This window comes from Dromaius novaehollandiae, chromosome 14, assembly GCF_036370855.1.
Source record: "Dromaius novaehollandiae isolate bDroNov1 chromosome 14, bDroNov1.hap1, whole genome shotgun sequence".
NCBI lineage: Eukaryota > Metazoa > Chordata > Aves > Casuariiformes > Dromaiidae > Dromaius > Dromaius novaehollandiae.
The window spans coordinates 6,962,014-6,982,215 of NC_088111.1; the positions used below are offsets into that span (position 1 = coordinate 6,962,014).

General features: G+C 40.8%; 2 protein-coding genes across 16 annotated transcripts in view; both read right to left on the reverse strand.

Moving 5' to 3' along the window:
* Positions 1 to 272: 272 nt before the first annotated feature.
* On the reverse strand, positions 273 to 13,291 carry GET4 (guided entry of tail-anchored proteins factor 4). 2 transcript variants are annotated; one of them, XM_026116188.2, is made up of 9 exons: positions 12,965 to 13,291; positions 8,498 to 8,576; positions 7,995 to 8,076; positions 6,853 to 7,002; positions 5,436 to 5,529; positions 3,376 to 3,516; positions 3,217 to 3,292; positions 2,737 to 2,809; positions 273 to 1,649 (listed from the first exon to the last, which is right to left on the reverse strand). In XM_026116188.2, exons 1-9 carry the CDS (start codon positions 13,123 to 13,125, stop codon positions 1,561 to 1,563), a joined length of 945 nt encoding a protein of 314 aa, XP_025971973.1. In that variant the 5' UTR covers positions 13,126 to 13,291; the 3' UTR covers positions 273 to 1,560. The 2 variants fall into 2 exon arrangements, with proteins under 2 accessions (XP_025971973.1, XP_025971972.1); XM_026116187.2 differs by having other exon boundaries at positions 5,436 to 5,574; positions 12,965 to 13,288.
* Positions 13,292 to 14,738: 1,447 nt separating this feature from the next.
* SUN1 (Sad1 and UNC84 domain containing 1) overlaps positions 14,739 to 20,202 on the reverse strand; it is a 36,147-nt gene continuing 30,683 nt past the window's right edge. For all 14 annotated transcript variants that reach the window (XM_064520214.1, XM_064520223.1, XM_064520222.1 and 11 more), the window contains 6 exons: positions 19,852 to 20,106; positions 19,230 to 19,314; positions 18,568 to 18,683; positions 17,786 to 17,953; positions 16,959 to 17,051; positions 14,739 to 16,524 (listed from right to left, as the gene is read on the reverse strand). In XM_064520214.1, the coding sequence (XP_064376284.1) occupies positions 16,411 to 16,524; positions 16,959 to 17,051; positions 17,786 to 17,953; positions 18,568 to 18,683; positions 19,230 to 19,314; positions 19,852 to 20,106 (831 nt within the window). In that variant the 3' untranslated portion in view covers positions 14,739 to 16,410. The remainder of the gene's footprint in view (positions 16,525 to 16,958; positions 17,052 to 17,785; positions 17,954 to 18,567; positions 18,684 to 19,229; positions 19,315 to 19,851; positions 20,107 to 20,202) is intronic.

Sequence of the window (20,202 nt, forward strand, 5' to 3'; positions counted from 1 at the left end):
TGGCCCAGACCTGCAGAAAAATAATGACCATGTGGCATAGTTCATATGTGGCAGAGCAGGAAACAGGTTTTCTTCCCTGAATTTGCTGCAAATCAAGGAAACTTGGACCCGCATCACTTGTCACAGACATTACAATACCTGGCTAAAAATACACCGGTGCACAAAGCTAAAGCTGCAGTACTGAGATCCAGATGAACTGCAGTCAAATCTGGCAGGGAAAAAACTAGCAAGGAACACAAGATCTCTGCTCATAAAACTCTCAGAAAGCAGCATTGTCGTTCAACCTGGTATAAAGTGTTTATTTGAGACTTCACAATTAATACAAAGTCTTCCTTTCAATGCCTTTTCTTTTTCATACAGTCAATATGTTTGTATTATTCCCTCCCTCCCCTATGCATGATTGCTGTTTATTAATCTAAGCCTTTTTATTTTCACCATGAAAAAATAAAGCGTTTCCCCATTTCATCTGCTCACTGTACCACTGACATCCAGTGTGCTGCATTAAAGAGGAGGAGATGTAGAATTGCTATGCCTATCACTGGGGTTGAAGTTACTCCATTATTTATTGATTTATTCTTTTTACAGGAAGTGTTAAATGAATCAATCACCCAAGAAAAATAAATATATCATAAAGAACAAAAAGTTCTGCAGTATCCCTTTTCTTTACATAGAGCTGCGGTTTAAACACATATGTTGCTTGTGGCAAATCATTTCATTCACTTATAAAATGCCTTTACGTATGCTTATGAACTTACACTGAGAAACAACCTGCTCCAAAGGAGTAGAGCCACAAGCCAGAGGAGGTATTTTAGATGCCAGATTTTTATACCTAGGCCAGAGAGATCCACATGGAAGCCAATTACCTATATCCCACTGATCAGCTTTTACTCAAAAGCAATTCAATCTTGTGCTTTTCCAAAAATATCAGCTAAACACATGTGGGCTCAGCCAGGGCCAGATCTTAAATAGACTGAGAGGCAGCATGAATAGCGTGCATGTTGACTCAGCGCAGTGGAAGTGAGTTCTTGGTATCAGTCTCAGATGTGCATCTCTCATTACACTGTTTGGCTCATCTCGCAATACTTTTGGCACCAGCCTCACAAATAAATTACTCAGTTAATCACCCTGCCTTTCGAGATGTTCCTTGGAGATGGCAGAGGTCAAGGAGGCTTTCTTGTAACAAAGATGGTATTGGGTAGGCCATGAAGTACAAGACCCATACTTACACTTTACTGAATTACTGTGCAAAAGGGAGTACTGCATCAGAAACCGCAGAAGACTATATTTTAATCAAAGTCACCAGCCGCCGTATCGGAAACCTGCTAACAATTGCTCCGATTGGTTCTTTTGGCTACTTTTTGTTGGTTTCTTTCTTTCTTTTTTTTTTTTTTTTTTACATAAATAATATAGACCGAACATTATAAACATTTCAGCAACCATTTCTAAAAGACCGGAGGAGCCCTTTTAGGCGCCAAGAAACAACTGCAAGATTCAAATTCCAAAACTGTCTTTGGAGTCATCGAATCATCAGATTTACACGGCACCCGCGGACAAAAATATTCAGTCAAGTTCGATAGGACTGCTATCTTCCTGACCATCCTCTGTGTCATCGTCTTCTCCAGTTCCCATCAGACTGTTTAAAAGATTTCCTACATTAAATATAGGACAGTCAGCTTTGCCAGTTTTACATTCTCATCTCATAATCTTTAACTACTTTCCTACCTGCCTGCTAGGGTGCACATTACAATAAAGAATAATCAAAAAACCATTTGTTGAACTAAAAGTGATTTCCACACCAGTTTCCACTAGGAATTTATTGATATGGGAAGCTGTATTTTGATACTGTTCCTTTTCTAAGAGTACACTGGAAGAAACCCCCATACTTACATACATAGTTGCATCCTGAGGGGGAAAAAAAATAACAAATGAAGAGACACCTCTAATGATGAAACTCTTGAACAGTAACACTGCTGTGCATCACACTATAAAGAATTTGTCTGAGACTCAAAGGCATTTATGCACCCTCCTGTTTTGCTCAATTTAAAGATGCCTGAATTTCTAAAAAGCTGTTACTTGCATATGAAATCTATGATGCTCATGTTTTTCATCAAACTTTTGGTATCAGTGAATTAACATTTGCAGGTAAAGAATCAAGTCAGCTTACCAAAGGAAGAGCTTAGTTCTCAAGGAAAAAATTAGACTTTACAAAAGTAATCCAGTTCAATCTCTTCCCATCTCATTTTATTCAAAGAGCCAAGAAACAAGGGCTGAATTTCTCTATTCCTTTTCCTTTCTTGTAGAAAGGCAGTATTAATTTCAAAACTTGAAGTCTGAGAGCATTCATTTTACATCAACAGCAGTTAGGCCTCTACCAAAGTTCCAGATTTTACTTTAGGAAAAGCAGCCACTGAAGTCAGAGCGAATTAAGTTTTAACACAAATAAGGTTTTGCTCTACAGTTATAAGTTATACTATAACGTCAAAATGAATTTTAAGACTAATTTACTTGTTTCTTCCCTTCTCAAAAAGGAAAAGTCTACTAGCTACATCACTTTAATTTCATATGCAACTAATTCATCTTGTACTCTACAGCAGTGACTGTTTCTACAGGCCATGGAAAAGAAATACAATATACTTGTTAGAACAAAGAATCTGGTTTTGGCACACCTGTTTTATGTAAGCCACCACTCTGAAAAGACTGGTGGTATCTTTAAACACTTGTCGACATAAAACTTACCTAGTAATCCTCCGTAGGACGATGTCTGCTTGGGCGGAACTCCAAAGAAAAGCTGTCCTATTCTATCTAGGTACTGAAATGACACAAGATGGAGAATGATGTCAACTACCTCATCAGGTGGAAATCCTCTCAACAGCAATCAAACCACAAAAGCTGGGGCACTGAACCCTCTCTACAAGCTGTATTCAAAAACCCTACTTTTGAAACGTGTCAAGGAAAATTAAAATGCTGCATGTGCTATATTTATGAATTGCCATCCTGCTCCTAAAGGGCACTCTTCCACATACACAGTATAAAGTATCCATCAGTGTCTAATTGCTTAGAGGAAACCCCTAAAGCCAGTACACTTTGGTGGCTGTGGCAGCCAGACTCTGTAGACTGTCACCTGCCAGGTTTGCAAAGTCACAAAACAGGAGACAATCAGCTTTTATTTAACTAATTCTGTAGGTTATATTCTGTTCACAACTAGTAGTAACTCACCTCATTATACATGGGATCTCTTTTCAGTGAAGGTTGATACTGTTCACACAATACTGTAAATACTGTTAGTTTTCCTCTAGAAAGGCAAAAACACAAAATGTAATCTCAGTAACAGATAAAAAGGTAAACAAGAACAAAGTAACAAAAATCAAACTGTACCCATCAACTGCCAATAACAGAAACCAGATGAAGTTTAGCAGTGGTTGAACAAAGGGTGGACCCTTTTCTATTGATGGATGTTTCTGTGTGTATGTCGTAAAAACAACTGATGCACTGGTCTTATTTTTTAAGCAGAGAAATCTGTAAAGGGAAGCAGAACAAAGGAAGTTAAAATATAGAGAAGAAATTTTACATGCAGAAAGAAAAAGGGAAATCAAATGCTCAGCAGTCTACTTCATTTGCACATAGAAGCCTTCTCAGGCTCAAACTGATAGCAGAAACCTTAACTGGTAGAGATGTACATCTTTGGCAACTGTTTGGAAATCAATTGAGGATATGAAAATCCCTATTTAACTAGTTTGTAGTATAAGCGGGTTGGGGGGAATTGACATCGAATATTAATAGACTGAGTTAAACCTAAGCAAATTGTATATAGGAAGGTCACTGAAAGAGGGCATCAATTAAATGAAAGTGTGGAAAGACTGGCTACCACATGATTCAAATTAAATGAGACACTACCTTTATTGGTCTGGAGTTTACCACACTGAGGTAAAAACCCAGTAAAAAAAATTCTCACCTGGCCCCATCCACTCCCAAATACATCTCCTTTCAGTATGCATCTGTCAGCGTCCAATGACCCTGTCACTCTCTTATTGTCATCTCAAAATAACATGGCATCAGGACCACTAATGACTTTGATACACACATCTAAAAGTCTCACAAAAAAACTATTCATTGGTTTCCTGAGTGATTTGTCAGCAGTTAACAGATCAGTTTCCCACACTGGTCGAATCTTTGTTCAGATCCAGTTAATTTAACTAGGTAATCTTTGCAAGTCCACAGGCCTAACACAGACTTTATCTGGGACAAATGCTGTCAGCAAATACTGGAAGACTGCCACGAGCAGTCTCATTTTTGGTCACAAGTTGGCCTCCAAAGCCAAACCCTCTTACGTGCAGGGAACAGGGACTCTTTTGCCTTACTGCTGAGCAAGGAATTACAGTGCTTTTCATTAGATCATAAACTGCAATGTAAGAGGATTTAGCATGGTATTTGAGATACAGGCCAGTAAAGGATGTAGTAAGGTTTCTGTATAAATACTGGAGAAAATAATCCCATACCCATAAGCTCTTACCAGAATTCCCCCCGCCAAAACAAAGCCCCAAAGAATTGTTTAAGAGCCCCATCAGTCCTGCATACGCTGGTCCCCTATAAAAGATTTTCTACCTCTCAAGAATCACTGCAGTCCAGACCAACCAACTATGGGAAACAGGACTAATGTGACAGCTCACTGCTGCCAAAAGAGAGACAGGCTTGCTCTCACCTCTTCCCTCTCCCCCAACACTTACTCTCCCACTTCTCTCCCTAATTCCCTGCTGCACAGCCCTGTCTCCACCTCCTCCTCAGGCTCCTCCATAAGCTGCTTTCCCTGACTGAAGAAAGCCATCAATGATTAAAAACAGTAAAATTGGCTTTGTTAACCTTAACTGTACGTGGGCTCTGCAAATGCACCTAATAGCTTGCATTCCCACCTCCTACAAAATAAATGCTTAAAGCAAGTGAAAGCCACCAGCAACTCTGTTAAACCAAGCACCATCACATTGCTGCTCATAAAGCAGGGTGACCCAAGAGTAACTGACTCTTAAGACCATGGGGCTGACAGTAAGTACTAGGCTAAATGCAAATATAAAGCCCACTTAGCCCCAGTCTCGGTAAGGACATCTAGGCAAATCCTAACCAGTTGCAAGTCCGTGTTAAAAACATAAAAATCGTGCTTTCAGGGTCACAAAGATTACATTAACTCTTTAGGCAATTAACATGATTTCACATTACAACCTTAATACAATTTTTTTTTTTAATCTGATCAATTTAACACACCAGTTGTAAGATAGTCTGCTTCTGTTGTTACCACACAAAATTAGTTTTGGAAACTTTGGCCAGTTTCACAATTTCTTTTGAAAAGCATGAGCAGTTAACCTACAGTTATCCTGACTAAATTAGGCTGGCCTCAAATACAGTGACATCTCAGCAAAACAGTCAAATAAAATTTTAACACCTACTGTAGGACCGCCTGTGCTACAAACATGTCCACCTCACTGCGATATCCTCTGGACGAGGAGTATTCTACTAGCATATTTGCACATCCTTCGCCATCTGTGGAGTGCAAGAAGTGATACCGAGATTCACTATAGTTTTGCTCTATAAAAGGAAAAAGAAAATGGCTTTTAAGAAATTGGTTCAACATACTTAAAAAACACATTTGCTAGGCTTGTACATTACAGCTAGAATAAGAGCTATACACACGGTATATAAATAACATGACTAGCAGAAAGACAGAGTTCTTTTTCTTTTGTAAGTTACAGACAGCTCATGAAGGTAGATAATAAATACATTATTCTAAATATATTTGAATCACTGCTATTAAAAAAACATTTCATTCAATGCCATCAAAGAACAGGGCTACTACTGGGACAAATAGCTACCTTGCAGCAGTCATATCATTTTGTCCAACAGCATCCTGGCATTTAATGTGCTATCATCAGCACTTAGAGGAACCAAAAAGTTCCCTATTTAAGCATGTGCACCAAAAAATCAAACAGTACCTTCAGCATCCTCCTTTCTAAGTGCAGAGAAAGAAGGTATCTCCTATTTTTAGCTTAGCCCACTCTTGCTACCAAAATTAAAATTACTTCCATATGCTGAATAGAATGGCAATTATGTAGAAAAAAAGGCAAAAGAAATGCAAATGGTTTATTAGAACTTAATTTGAGGAAAAGTATCATGCAAACCCACAGTAATGACAAATCAAAACTGGAAAGCTGCTCATTTTTGGAATCTAAAAGCTTTTGTTTTAAAAATCTGAGCCACTTCTGATGAAGTTGTTGAAAACAAAAAACTAAGCATACATAAGCGTTTTGTTCTTCAATAGAATGGTGAGCAGCCAGCCAGAAAACGTGGATTTTTATTTTCAAAACGCTATTGTTTCTTATTTGAGTCAAATCTCAGTTTAAAACTTTAGTGCTGTGCAGAAAATCTTCCCTTTTTGGCTGGTAGCAGCCACCAAAAGCTAATATAACTCACGTAAGAACAGTTATGAGATTACATAAGGCACACAAAAAGGCAATGAGTTGGACTGTTGACCACTGGGTTAAGATTATGATATGAAACCCTGATCGCTACTTTACAGCTCCTGAAAAACTTAAATGAACGTTGCACTGCTATTAATTCATGAGAATCCACAAAAGAGATAGATAGCATTTATTCAACTGTTCTCACTCATCTTTGTATGTTTTAAGCATTAACATGTTAAAGACTATCATCCACAATTAAAATACTTTAGCTCCTTTTAGCCCATCTCACATCCCATTATGAGAGTGACAAAATCCCAAATAACATTATCAAAACCAGTATCAGAAGAACATTATCAACAGTACCAACATTATCCCCCCCCCAAAAAATCCAGTTAATTGTTCTTACCTTTCCACAAGGTAATGGCTAGTAACTGGTGTAGTTTTGGATGACCAAGTTTTCCTGATCCCCCGCTAGACCATTTCAGTGCTCTGGATACGAAAGCCACTCTTTCAGGGGAATTTGGATCCATTAAACTAAACAATTTAGCCAAGTTTTCTGGAAGCAATAATATTCACAAATATTTAACATTAATAGAGTAACCTCCTGCTTCTAGTGCATCTTTAACCTAAGACAATCAAGATACAGTGCTATAGTATAATTAAGCTCTCTTATTAGCCTTCACAAGATATCTTAGAAAACAGTGCCTTTGAACATAAGCCACTTCTCGCACGTCAAGTCAATCTTGCATCTATCAGTCAGCAGTACTGCACAGCCAAAAGCTGTGCCTTGCAGTCGGCATGGCGACAGCTCCCCATCTCATGGTTTGGGACAGAATATCCCAGAGCATTGCGCAGCCTGAAGGAGGAGGAAAGACTTCAGGCTACGGGAGTATTTGGCATTCATAGGGAAGCCGTGAGGGCTAGAAGCCCATAGCTCAGGAAAGGACCATCAGAAGTCACTAGATGGGATGCAAAATATTAGAGTCGATCTAAGTAAACAAAGTACGCCTCCGTTCCAGCCTTCTGCCCCCAATCCATAGGTTGCTAACAACAGTGGTTCACCCATGCTGCAGCAGTAATCTGGCCAGGCAGCTCTTAAGAAGGTTTTCCTGAACTGTTTACTGAATCTGACGGTCCGACAGGTAAAATTTCTTTGTGAACGGCTGATTCACAAACAATGCGCACACCATCGCATTGCTGGGGTGGGAAACTGCCATCCACCAAAGCCCTGGAGACACCCCTGTGTGTGCGGACCACACATTCACTCCTGTACTGAGGAAAGGATGATGCCACAAAACAGCAATGTTTGTTCTAAGCATGCCCCTCTGCTCAGAATACTGTCAGTTACCAGGAATGAATTAATCTCCAATAATTTTGCCCCCAGTTCTTTTCTACAGTTATGTTAGCCATGTGGGAGACCACAGCACGCGTGTACACACAGACACACACACACAAAATCAAGTTTCAAGACTGTTAACAACAACACAAGTACTTTGAAGCAAAAACACATCTTAAATACCATCAAAGCAAGTGCAAAGGTCACCTCACCTAAAAGATCATCCGTTACTTTTGCATCTGATTTCTCCAAAGACTCCAAAACCAGCATAGACAGATCAGCAGCGCTATTTTGCTACAAAACAGACATATACTGGCAGGGATGAAGATATCATTAAATAAAAAAAAAAAATTGTTCCTCAAGCAGAATTTTTTCAGAAGCAGATTATACTTTTATCAACAGCACACATAAGGCACAACATCACCAATCTTCAGTCCTCCCTTATAAAAACTAACCGTAATTTGGTGGTATCAAAAGAGAAGACTCCAGGAAAGCAAAACCAAATGGGGCTAAGATTACTGTTTGGAAACACACACAAACATTTCTGCATTATGCTCCAGTTTGGCAAAATACTTCTTTGTGAGGAAAGACTCAACAGGTAGTAAAAGATTACAGAGCAATTCCCCCAAACATATGCCACTGAGAATTTACTATTTGCCCCTTAAAATTTTTGAACAACCATCCCAAAACCACACACACAGGAACAGTGACTTACCTGGCTATGACTGAAGAACAGCAATGCCCCTGAATACATTAGCTCTCTTGCTTCTGCATGTTTTCCTTGTGACATATACCTGAAACCAATAGCAAAGTCAGGTCAAGTCCTTGATAAAAATTACCACTAAGCAACATGTTGTGCATGCTCAAAATTATTTGTATCTAAAGTGATTAAAGACTACTAAAATTTAAAACAAAGGCTATAAAGTATTTATTTTAAAATCAAGTTACTTTCAGTAATGATGTTCCTTGAACTGAAACCTACACTTTGTTTTCTGCTTGGACTAGATAGAATACAAGCTAACAGTGTATGAACGAAATCGGAGAGCTTCAAATCCAGTTTGCACTGAAACAAAGAAAGGTAAATTATCCCAAGAGTTCACCAGAACAAAAGATGTCAAAGCATAAAACTACACCACTCAGGCTGTCACCTTAGAGTTTTTACTAAAACCAAATTAGTCATGGGGGAGCAGCTTAACCTTACACCTTGGACAGCTCCTACACGCAGCAATGCTCATGGTTAGTCCAGCTATGTTAACCAGTTAAGATCTCTAACATGTTTTACTATATCAGTTAAAATTATGTGTGTTTATAGCAATATACAATGACTCCCTCCAACAGAGGAACCATACTGGGGCCAGCCCTTTTACCACTGATGTCCTCTTTTTATTCTTTTATGACTCTCTGACCACTACATTTGCCTATCCAACAAGGGGACAAAAGCCCTTTGCTGAACCAAAATAGCTTGTCTCTGATGGTCTTTAGTAAGACAAGAGGAGCTAGTAAGATCTACCATGCAACACTTTACAGAGCCTAAGTGGTCACCAATTCATAAAAGAAATAGATTTGGTTTTTCAAATTTAATACTTTAAAACACAGGTGCTCCAGCACCTACCTTCTACACTTAAGAGTTAACCAAGAAATGAAGGAGGAAAAAATTTGCTCCCAATGGTTACCTCAAGAACAGGAGCCTCTTACCACCGTACTGTGATTGCAGCCTCCTGCACATCACTATCACTAACTAAAGGTCTTGGATAGTCACATCTCTAGATTAGAAATACAGTATTTCCTATAAAAGCACTTAAGAAGTGGTAGCAGATATAGTTTCCAATTTCCATTTCTCTTAACCTTGTCTCAAAAAGAACATTTTCTGATGAGTTAATAATGACAGGCAATTTGCTCATCTCAAAATCCTAAGACACCAATTCTACCACACTGCTTTAGGATCCGCAACGTTTGTTTTGTCCTCTACGACACCTGCTCCTGCCACGCCCCTGCTTCACCCCTTCCCGTTCTCCCTGGTCGGAGCAGCGCTGCCGCTCAGCCTCTCTGCTCCTGCAGTGGCAAGGCCCCTCGGCAGAGCAGATGCGAGGCACAGACATCCCAACACGGTGAAAGAGAGGGGTCAGTGTTTCTGGGAGTGAAACGGTCAAGGGATAGGACTGTGTGGGTGAGGGAGGCCACATAACTGGGGGGAAAATGAACAACTGGTGGATCCTAAAAGCCCTTGTGCTGCATGCATAATCTCTGTCATGGGGTGATGTTCCCAGGGACAAGTCTTACCAGTAAAATCAGATCAGATAATGAGCAAGGGAGGAGAGACACTCCTCCCAAAAATCCCAAAGTCTTTTATCCAAAACAGCAGTATTGTAATACTGGAGAGCATACTGATTTTTTTAAATAAGTCAGATTTGCAATCAACAAGTCAACAAGTCAGATTTGCAATCACCACAGTAAATACTATGGGCATTAGTCAGACAGATTGGCAGATCCCACATTTTTAGTTGGTCTTGCTTCCAGATTTGCTTCTGAACTTTTGATTCTGAATCTCACTGTGAACCCCACTTCTGCAAATTCATTTCCAGTGCACTCAAAATGCTATTTGGTGACACAGCTCCTAATCTGGCAACTATTACATTAGATACTTAAAGATGCTGCAAACAGCTTTAATAAAAATGTATTTTTAAGTTTTCTTAAAAAAATACCTTCTAATAAAAAGGGATTTTTAATGGAAGTAAATATTCACCACATCAATCTAACTGGCACTGAAAACCAGAGAGAGACTTCTTCATAACTACAATCCTGGAACAGATTATTCATACCAGAAGGACTGCCTACAAGCATCAGGAAAACAGAAGCCAATTTAACTACAACAGCGATGTTAAACTTGGAAGTATGACTAAATTGCCAAATCATAAACAGAGAAAAGTTCAACACAGTCAGCATGTACCCTAACAACCTTCGGCCCAGGTATCTGTGTTCAGAGGAATACAGGACTCACTGCATTGGGTCAGCCAGGAACAGCAGTTTTCCTCCTTACGTGGGAAGCACAGGGAGGGAAAAGAACTTTGCAGGAGGCAGGCTCATGCTAATCTTTCCTCCTCCTCCATTTCTTCCCCTCCCTCCCCTTCTCCAGCTTCAAACACTTCTCAGTTTATGACTTTTGAAACTCTGAGTCAGGCTTCCAAGTTTAACACACGCATCATGACAGAACAGGCTAATATTTTACAGGCCTGTTTTGTTAAAATGCAGTAAGCAGTGGGTATCCCAATCACAATTCTGCAGCTAAGATCATCTCAGTCTGTGAAGTTTAATGTCTCTCTGGAAAATTGTTTATATTCAACTAGATTTTACAGGAGACAGACAAGACTAACCAGGGCTCCTTCTTGGCCTCAGTCACTTTCCAAACAAGTTTCACAATCTCATTATATCTTTTTGCCTAGAAGGGAATCATCTTCCTAGTTATGAATCTGTCACCTTTCCACTTAATTGAGCACCTGCTTTTTCTTGCATTTAAAATAGAAAAGATGGGAACTTCCATTCCATGTTAATTTAATGAGGCTTAAGCAAAAACATTTATATATTGTAAGTGCATAAATACATATATATATATTCATATATATAACTTAATACATTTAGAACATTGGATGAGAAGTGACCTGCTGAGTCAAGTCACCCTCTGCGTTTGCAGCCATCACATCACATAATCCTCACTATAAAATACGCCATGCTTGGTCTTAAACTTAGATTTATTCTCAAATACAATTTAAGTTTGAAGACTTAGATGGCGCTCTCACTGATCCCATCAGAAGGCTACTACAGAACACCACTGTTTAAATTTAGGGGTGTTTGGTATCTGCAGGCTATACAACATACACTGGTGGCAGAAGTAGACCATACACCAGTGACTGTCCCCCCCACACCTGGCTCCTGTTTTTCTGATGGCACTCACAGGCCTGTTCCCATCCCAGCTTAGAGGAGCTCCCAGGGAAAATGGCAGACAAGTGGGCTACCAAGACTCAGAATGCCATTTTCCAATTTGTTTTCCCTAGCAGAACCACAGGTGACTTTTTTTAGGTAAGCAAAATTGGGACTAACAGTGGAAGGCCCTAGAAAAGATACCTGATTCTGTATCCCTGAAAGCAAGGATGTACATTTTAAACTTTGATGAAAGAAAAAGTGACCATGACAAGTTGCAGTGGATGTGAAAACACATTAAAAGCTTTTGCAATAAACATAAGAATAAGCTTTTGATGACCTAAGAAGCACTAGTAATAGTTCTGAGCAAGCAGCCAGGCCTGCTCTACTTAGTCATTGTCACACAGACAAACATTACACCAAGCAGAGTTTATTCTAATAAAATCCTACTGAGCGGGTGATATCTGCAGCTCTGAGAGCTAACCATTCCTAAAAGTGGTGCCAGAGGGTTGCTACTGTGCAACAAAGCAGCTCTGTTTCTTCACTGAGCAATAAACAAGCCCAAAGGGTAAAATTGAAACACCAGGCGCCTCCCAAACAAGCTGGAATTTAAAACAGGGTCTCAAATGAAGGGATTTTAAGAAAGTTTCTGCTTGATGCATTCAGGAATGTCCCTGGAGTGAGGGACACATTAAAAAAAAAAAAACAAAAAAACAAAAACACAGGGCTGAAGCCCCTCGGAAACAGAGCGGGGGGCTGTGAAGGGAGGCCCTGGGGCTGCCGAGGGCCCTGCCTCGCCTCCTCGGCGCGGGGGGCCGAAGCCCAGCCCGTTGACGGCACCCTGAAGCGAGGCCTGGCGCAGCGCACCCCGCTCCTCCGCCGCACGGTCCGAGGCCGCCGCTGTCACCGCCCGCGCTGCCGGACTTCGCCGCGCCCCCCGGCCCGCAGCGGCCCCCGGCCGACCCCTCGCCCCTCTCAGGAGCCGCCGCAGCGGTGGCGGGGGGAGGGAGGCGGCGGCAGGGCCGCCCCGCTGCCCCCGGCCGGGACCGGCCCCCGGCGCCCGACACCGCTCACGCTACACTGCGCCGCGCTGCGCGCACCCGCCCCGCCCCCCGGCGGCCCAATGAGGGAGCGGGAGGAGGAGATGGGCAGCGGAGGCGGCCAATGGGGAGCGGGCGTGGGCGCGGCGGCCAAGCAGCAGGGTAGAGTGCGTGGGAAGGCTCTGGAAAGGCCGGCGGGGGAGGGGCGGCGCAGCGGCCGGCCCTACCTGAAGAAGAGCGTCCGGTACATCTGGTGCGCTTCGTAGTAGTCGCCTTTCTCTACGCTGGCGCGCAGCTTGCCCTCGACGCGCTGCACGCCGCCGCGGTTCCTGCCACCGCCTTTCGAGGCGTCCTGCTCCGCCACCGCCGCCATAATCGCCGCCGCCATCAACGCGGAGGAGGGGGAGGGGGAGGGAGGCGGGCGCAGACGCGCGCAGCCCCGGAGCGGCGTCGCAGGCGCCGCGGCTCGCTGCCCGCCTTCCGCCCACTGCGACGGCGGCCCGCGAGGCTCAGGAGGCGCGGCTTCGCGGAGGGCGCGCCGCGTCACGTGGGCTGCCGGGGGCAGGCCCGAGCAGTGGGCGTGGCGAAAGGGCGTGGCCAAGCCCCGGGGCCCCGCCCAGCCCCGGTCGGAGGGGCTCGGCCCGGAGCCTCGCTTCGCTTGCGGCCTGGCTGGCGGGACACATCTCCTCACCCTTTTTTAAACGTATATACCCTATCTCTATACACTGTATCTGCTGCTAGGGAGCCTCCTCATGGACTGAGTAGACCAGTTTGTTGAAGCCCAACACCACCACCCTTTCCTTAATTCTTTTTTTTTTTTTTTGCTTAAAACATCTTTCCTGCAAGGATTAAGGTAGTACAACCTTTAGCAAGTACCTTAAAAAAAAAAAAACCAAAATAAGCACCTGGTTCAGAATCACTTCTCTTTCTAACATTGTTCAGGGTAGTCCAAAGCTGAGGCTGTAACTAATTCCAAGGCATCTGAGTTAACTTATAAACAAGTTTTTTTTTTCCCCCCCTCACTTAAAAATATTTAACTTTATTTGCCTAGCTCCTATCAATTGTGCAATTACAACCATAAAAAGCACCTCCGACTTACGTCACAGATTGATTCTGGCAGCACACAGCCAACAGTAACCTACAGGGAAAAGGGGCAGAATGATGCAAGTTAAGACTACTTCCAAACCAGGAGGTGTAGTTCCAGCAGCTGTGCAGTCATTTTTGCACCCAGTCCTCAACATACAAGCAAGTTCTTATTATAGAAAGACAACATGGACTGAGGAAACAGGTCTCAGTTCAAGCAGGAATTCTTGAAACAAAGTACTTTAAAATACTTCTGAAGAAAAGACAAAGTGTCAAGGTGCTCTGAGCAGCACAAGTCAGCACCTTTCAAAGGAATAGTGAAGGAGGAAAGACTACCCAAATATATTCCTCGGGGAACTTAGTCATAGTGAGGACATGCTCATACATTTGACAATTTACTGCACAACAGCAGTGAACATAATAGTTCAGCTGTGATAGGGGGAGGCAGAGGGGAAATAATTTTGCATGCAAGTAAGCCACAGGGAAAAACCAAGCAAGCTCCCAGAGGATAGGTTAGTTCATGGCTTACACCAGCTAGTAAAACTTCTGCCATGCAAAAACCTTCAGGTGCCTCAGCAAAAGGAGTTTCTGTGCAAGCATCTACTACTTCTTATGGACAAGGCCAGCAAGGGCAACAAGATTAAGCCAAACACAGCACTAGTGGTTACAGAGCTTATAAATGCATGCTTATCCTACCATACACACTGTGCTGCTAGACAGCACAAACGTTCTTTATTTTCAGAATTCTAAGCAGGTAATTACCACAGACATTACACTACTTCCTGGCTTGCAGTAATAGAAAATAGAAATTAAGGCAAAGAGGGAGAGTCTCATGAGCCACTTACTGCCTAACTCAGTTTTAATGTTATTATAGTCTCAAATGTCCTCATCTCAGTTATTTCAGCAGGTCATCACAAATACAGAAGGGAAACTTTATTACTTGTTTCAAATATTACATGCGCTTTCAAAAATTAAAACTCTTTATTTAAACATCTCAATAGCATCTTGTCAGTTTGTAGGCAGCAAAGAAGAACAGAGACGTATTTTGAAAAGCATTTACAAAAATACATTGCACAAAGTCCTATCTTGCTTTTTTAAAAATAAGTTAGTGTTATTCAAAATATGCCCACCCCAAGTATGTAATTTCAATTTATACAGGATAATTCTAATTTTAAATATGTAACCTGTAATAAGAAAACACCTGTACACGTTTAATCTAGCTCCTCTGTGTAGGCCATAGGTTGTCTCTAGCTCAAGAGTGTTCTTCACATGGAGACTTGTTTAAACATTCGAGGACTATTGTGCAACATACATTACTCTATTCAGAAAACCAGTCAGCAGTTCAATGTGTTAACAGTTCATGTGTAGCTAAGTTGACTAATCATAACAGCAAGATAAAATTTCTGCATACAAGTACATTTTAGGAATCTTTTCTGAGAGGGAACTTCAAAGTAGCAATCCTGAGGGGTACAATAAGCAGCTGCAACTCAACATAAGGTCCAATTCAGTTCTACATAAACACACTGCGAGAGCAAATGATCACTCTCATGTTCTTGTATCTGACTAAATTTTCTGGGAATTATTTAAAATGCTTAAATATTTAAATACACCAATATTGAGCATGAGCCTCTCGTAAATGCAGAGTAGTAAGGTTTACTTCATGGTCTTGTTTTCACATACTGCGTTATCACAGTACAACGTTTACTGACTATAAAATGAACCAGCCTAATGAGCTTTTGTTCCCCAAAAGATCATTTTTGGCAAATGAAGATTGTTCCTCTCTCCAGTGTTGGTTCCAAATCAGTCTTGATGCACTGATTAGCTAGATTGGAGCTGTTAAGCCTGCTAAATTGCTTAGTAAACATTAGTATACAGCAATTAAACAAGGTGACTGAGCTGCTATGGTAAAAACCCTTAAATAACTTCAGTTAAAATTATCCCTGACTTTTAGATCTACTCATGGCCACAAGTTACAGTAAAGCATTCTCATTCGCTGGTGTTTAAACTAGTTTTGGTTGCATTAACTATCCCTGACAGTAATATTTATCATATTTAACATTATTAAATAAGCCCTTTCAGATCCACCAAGAACGGTCAAAGACTAGGGTCATCTGAAACACACCTCTAGCTAGTCAGCATTTAAAATGTACCACAGTTTCTGGCTTACGGTGTCAAGCTAACAGAAGTATGCAGTTGAATCCTGGATTAAAAGAACAGATTCCTAGTTGCGGAAAGTGTGGTTTATTCTTTTAAAAACCTATACATTCATTTGTAATAAAATAGGTATCATCTGTTTGCTAACTAGGCTTTATGAACCAGAGTAGTTTGCATGCATTATTTTTTTCAGCATGGACACAAAAATATAAAGCTAACTGGCAATTACAAGCTGAGCACCAGAGCGAATAAAATTTATGTTAATACAGTTCTGCTGACAGTCTTCTGCCTTTATCAGAGGATCAGTAATTCTGCAGTATACATCTCACATCCTCATCCTTTAGAGATTCCAGTGTTCTAGGTTTTCCGGTATATACAGATTGAAAATAAAATGTACAACAAGGAAAAAAAAGCCACCAAGCTGTAGTGTAGGAGGTTATTCGGCTGGTTTCCCATGCACTCTGAACCGATAAAGACACGTATATTCTGCATGTCCCCAATTAGAAACAATTCTCAGTTCCACTATTTGGAATACATTTTCATTTTTCTCCTGGAGGAGAAGGAAAAAGCAAACACAAACTACAGTTAGGCTTCTAATAGATATGTGCGCAACTAAAGTCACTCTTCCAGATTCCTGCAAATATTAACTTCTATCAATAGCTAAGTTATTCCTTGGGAACTTTATCACATTTTCAACAGAGCTTTCATTTCCTTACAATTACTTATTTGTAAAGGGAGTCGAAAGGAAAAGCATAGAGCAGACTCTTCATATGTTTACTGTCTGCAAACCATTTGTGTGCAGATAGCAGAACCTTTCTTCTCCCCTCTGACTAGTCCCTTTAGATCACAGGGTTTAAGGCAGATACTTTCCATCTTTATTTGTACAGTGCCCAAAGAGAACGGGGTCCTTTTATTCATCTATTACACACTACCATAGATAATAGCCTATCTCCTCACACTTTAAACCCTGTCACCCAGACTTACCTTTACTGGAAACATCTGCAGTGGCTCTCCTCCTTGATCATAATAGTAATGTCCAAGAAGCACACCTTCTTCTTGATATTCATCATCTAGACCCTACAAGAAGAGGACAAAGTTTCGGTCCCTTCAAATTTGAAATCAAAACTAGATACGTGTCTATATAACTGTATAGCAACAAGCAGCATTCAGAAGCCTATAGCGAAACCACTATCACAGCACACAACACAAACTGCTCAGGACTAACAAGAATGAGAAAACATCAAGGTTATAAACAAGATGGCAGTTAAGAACTAGATGTTTGCAGATGACTTATATTAAGCATTTAAAAGAGCGGGACAAAGATAGCTTTCAGGCTTCATAAACTGTATTGCAAAGCAGCCTGCAGACTTCTATTATGCAACAGTGCCTACAGAAGTATGAAAGTTATGCCCCTCTTTTTTTTAATATAGCTTCACAGATAAGGTGAAGAGCCAAAAAATGTAGGGCAGAGAACTGGGGGGAGGGAGGGGCAGAAAAAAGGCATATAAGAGAACTCTATTGAGCTGCTTAAAGTTTGATGTTAGTCATAAAAACAGTATCTTCTCCCCTCAAGAGTTTTCTCTTGTAAAAAGCAAGGCAAAACGAACACAACTCCGCCAGAATTAGTTTTACTATTTCTCATTCCTAGATCTGAAAGCTCTTCAGGAATATAAGCAATTTTAAGAACAGCAACAGAAACAATGAGTTCCCTTCTTTGCTGTTCCTCCCTTGACCTCATTCTCCAAGATACAAAACACAAATATTCTTTATGTTTACAAACATTAAGAACTCAAGTTCAGAGACAGACTTACATATACTGAAAAGTTCTTAGGAGCACTGGTGATATTTCCTGTTGGTGAAAGTGTTTTTGGTATATGTTCCACTGTAAAGGCAGTTGGGTAGATCTTCATTGAAAGTCTAACTACAAGATACCCCTGTGATCCTTTGAAAGCCCAGCAGTTTCCTGGATACATGTCCGGCTAGAGAACAGTTTTCAAGGAAAGGAGAAAATAAAATATTGTAAGCATTTTTTTTTGTAAGAGTTTTAATGAATTCTGAACTATTAGTATAGCCTTAAAAAGACAGTAAGTGGCAGAACCTAATCTATTTGGTAGAATACAAAGTCAAATTCACAACAGCTTTGATCCTAATCACAGTTCATCCTCTGAAACAACAGCCAAACAGAACATAAGATGAAATTTCTGTGTTTGCTGGATTACATATCTTTGTTTGTGCAACACAAAAGGATATGGACTGCACAATTTCAGCTGCACTCTCTTCAGAAAGAGAGCACATCTTCCCAAGCTTCTAGCCATGTTTAGAAGACCCACCTTGAGATGATTTTTCAGCAGGAATCCTCCCAGGGCCCACACTTTGCACAAGTCCCATACACCACTCTAGCAATACTAAGACTTCCATAGCAGGCTCAAGTAGAGCTAGCCAATGCCCACAATATACTGGAAGAACCCCACTCACAGGAACAAAGTTCAAAGTACGTTCCCTCTCCAGCACCACAGGCAAACATCCAGCATCCAAAAGACAACCCAAACCACTCAATATATAGCATTGCAGAGTTTATTTAGTCTTTCATTACCTGAATCACCACTCTGGGAGACTGAGAGAAGTACCACAGAGGAATTCCAAAGAGGCTAATTAATGCTGTTTTCGTCTCATAGGTTTCAGAGCAGCGAGTACTCAGAATACTGCCACCTCAAGAAAAGATAAGTCGGGTTAGCAAAAGTAGTTACTTGTTTCTTCCTGCAGACTTTTGAAGGCAAGAATTTGTAACAACCTTAATGAATATACCAGTTATTTTCCTCAAAAAGGTATTAAAGATATTGTTAGATTCTAACAACTTTAGGTGCATTAATACAAGGATCAGATGCTTCTATCAAAATAAGACTCTACATTAAGGAAGGAGTATCCAGTACTATGATATTTTAAGAACATCCCTCACAGACATATCTGCAGTTCTCAGTTAGCCAGTTATACACATACTTAGAAGAGTTATTCTGTCCCACTCCATGCCCACCTAGGGAACCTGGACTCATCTGTTTTTATGTACGTTCCTGGTCTCTACTATCTACCACAAAGTAGATAGCTGGTATATCACCCTATTAACAATAGGCACCAATTACGGTAGTCTGACCACTGGACAATACACGGGAGGATGCCATAACTTTTAGCCTTCACTTTAGATTTCTAGTAGATACAATGTCTGCTGTTTATCGTATTAGCATTTCCTCTGCTATTTACCTCCAGATTCTAAGGCAAAATCCACCATGCCAGTCTTGTCTTGAGAATAGAGCTTCAATGCATTGTTTACGATTATGCGCGCTTGCTACAGACATACACACAGAACAGGAACAGAATGAAAAGAGAAAGATTTTAGTAATACCAACTGATAGAAGATTGATATATACAAATCTATGTGAACTTGCATGTATCTTTGAGATGCTGTACTCCATCACAATATTTGAAAGCCTCTGACAAGAGGCAAGCTGTTTTTAATGCATGGCTGCCTGGCTTAAAACAAACTCATACTGCTTCTCAATTGGTGTTTTCTTCAAGAGTTGCTTTCTTTTCCCCACCTTCCCAAGTCACGGAGCTGCATTTTTTGGTATGCTTATATTTTGGGAAATCTCCAGCTTTCAAGACAGCATACTTTGAGGGGAAAAAAGCATGTCCACAATGGACAAAAAGCAAGGCTGTAAGGATATATTCGATAAAGCATTTTCTGTAGCTCTTCCCCATTGCAGTTAATCCCTTAGACATCTCTTAAAACCATTAAGATTTGTATTGACAGTCATGCTCCATAACATGCCTCTAAACCACTTTTTACAATTTTAGCTGAGTTTTTTTTAGCACTTTAACTTACCGCTTCCGTGATTCCAGAAACCCCTACATTATTCACAGCATTTGTTACTACTTCAGATGTTAGTTTTTGGTTTGTAGAAGACATATGGAGAGTAATATTCTTGAGGATCTGCAACTCTAGATCTTGCAGCAAAGTCTGCAAATCACTTTTGCTCACAAAATTGGATGCAAGCCATTGAAGAAGTGATTCAGGAAAGTCTTCTTGTCGATCACCAAAAAACATTAGCTTGATGGATTCTTTGACCTGGGCATCCACCTAGCAGAAGCCATTAACAGTTGCAATAGAAACAATTAGTCCTTAAAAACTATTAAGTAATACCATACGTATAACATAGGCACATGAAATCAGTAT